At 39.6% G+C, this 2318-nt stretch overlaps 1 protein-coding gene across 1 annotated transcript; it reads right to left on the reverse strand.

Annotated features, from left to right (window-relative positions):
* Window positions 1-1529: 1529 nt before the first annotated feature.
* LOC132024960 (olfactory receptor 9G19-like) lies at window positions 1530-2318 on the reverse strand (the record flags this gene model as incomplete). Its single annotated transcript, XM_059412375.1, has 1 exon — window positions 1530-2318. A coding segment is annotated over one exon (789 nt), but the record flags the coding sequence as incomplete, so codon positions are not given.

Below are 2318 nucleotides of genomic sequence, written 5' to 3' on the forward strand. Positions count from 1 at the left end.
AATGAAGAAATAAAAACAGCCAAAATATCTTTCTACATCCATGAAGAGATATGTGTCTCTGAAACTGTATATCACCTCAGAAGAGTGAACTCTCCACAGAGAATAGAACAAGTAATCTGCTTTACATTCTTTCACTTCATAACACCACATGTTCTCTGTGAAGGAAAAGGTCAAGACCAAGTGGAACAAGCCATAACCAATAAGTTGACTAACAAAATTCCACTCTGTTCTAGACTCACTACTTCTTTTTTTTTTCTCACCAGAGGATTTTAAGCATAAAGAAAATTACAGCTCAATATTCAGTACATAATAAACTTAATTGATTTTTTTAATACTCCTTAAAACCACAGTGAAAATTCAGGATTATTAGTTACATGTGACAAATGAGTAGCTTGTGCCTTACCAGTCAGTACTTTATTATTGAAAGACTATAGCTATTACTCTAACGGGCATCGTCATTAAATAAATAAATAAACGGATTTATTTATTTATTTTTCAAGATTTTATTTATTTTTGAGAGAGAGAGAGAGAGAGAGAGAGAGATATTGAAAGAACAAGTGGGAGGAGGGGCAGAAGGAGAAGCAGAATTTCTGTGGAGAAAGGATCCTGATTAGGACTCAATCTCAGGACCCTGAGATCATGACCTGAGCTGAAGGCAGAACTTGAACCAAATGAGCCATTCAGGCACCCTATAAAATGCATGTAAATTGAAATTTTACACAAGTAGGTGGAGTCACTTCAACATTTCTGTTTGCTCTGACACTTCTGATCTTTCTTTTCCTCTGCATTCATCAAATAACACCTTAATGCCTTCTCTTTTCATCACAATATTCTTAAAATTTTAAAATTATTTTTTATAAAGATTTTTATTTATTTTCTTTGAGGTAGAGAGAGAGAGAGATGAAGAAAGAGAGAGAGAGAAATAGCAGGGGGAGGGCCGGAGGGAGAAGGAGAGAATCTCAAGCAGACTTCCTGCTGAGAACAGAACCCACCTTGGCGTTGGATCCCATGACACTGAGATCATGACCTGAGTTGAAACTAAGAGTCAGATGCTTAACTGAATGAGCCACCTAGGCTCCCCTATATTAAAAAAAAAAAAAAAATTCTTCTATTACAAAAGTTCTGTAAGTACTGAATGAGAAGGATTTGGGGTGTATTATACAAATCTCCAGAATTTACTCACATTCCCTTAAAGCTCAGTATGTAGGGGGAAAAAAATAGGTAGATCTTAAGGAGACAGTGAAGGAAAATTTAATCTTTTAGGATCTTAGGAACAATATATATACTTCCATTTTGCATTAAGCCCTGAGGCTGATTTTTAAAACTATGTTAATATTCAATTGAACCGATATTTTATAATATAGATTATAGTTTGATCACTAAAGCAAGTCAAACTAATATAAATAAAACTTTCTTCGCTGTTTTTGACCAGAAAAAAAGCTGTGCTGTTTAAAAAAAGCCAGTTCCCCATGCTGCTCCTGAAGCAGCCCATTCTCCCTGAGCACTGATTTGAGAAATAACAGGTCAACTCAGATTTCCGATTGTGTTAACCAGACCAGTTTTCTCAGGGCTTCTTTCACGTCCTCATTCCTCAGACTGTAGATCATGGGGTTCAACATGGGGAACAGGACAGTATAAAATGTTGATACCATTTTATCCCTCTCAAGGGAATAGCTGGAACTTGGGCGAGAGTAGATGTAGAGAATGGAGCCATAGTACAAGGTGACGGAGACCAGGTTGGAGGAGCAGGTGGAGAAGGCCTTGTAGCGGCCCTGGGTGGAGCGGATCCTCAAGATGGCAGCGATGATGAACAGGTAGGAGGCGAGGATGAGCAGTGTGGGGGCGATGACGTTGGAGGCCAGGAGGAAGTACAGCACGGCCTGGTAGCTCTCTTTCACATCACACGCCAACTTCACCAGTGGTGGGACATCACAGAAAAAGTCATCAACGACATTATCACCACAAAAATCCAAGGTGAATGTGTTGCTGGTGAGAATTATTGCATTGACAAAACCTCCAGTATAGGAAAATATAACCAAAGAGATGCACAATGTCCTTGACATGGCCTGAGCGTAAAGCAGGGGGTTGGAAATGGCAGCATAGCGGTCATAAGCCATGGCGGCCAATAGGTAACACTCACTATATGCCAAGCCAGCAGAGAAGAAGAACTGAGCTAGGCAGCCAGCAAAGGAGATGCTTTTGTCTTCAGAGATACAGGTCACCAGGATCTTTGGGGTGTAGACAGAGGAATACCAGAGATCCAGAAAGGAAAGATTCCCAATGAAGAAATACATTGCTGTGTGTAGCCGGGAGTCATT

This window comes from Mustela nigripes, chromosome 1, assembly GCF_022355385.1.
Source record: "Mustela nigripes isolate SB6536 chromosome 1, MUSNIG.SB6536, whole genome shotgun sequence".
In the NCBI taxonomy this organism is placed as follows: Eukaryota; Metazoa; Chordata; class Mammalia; order Carnivora; family Mustelidae; genus Mustela; species Mustela nigripes.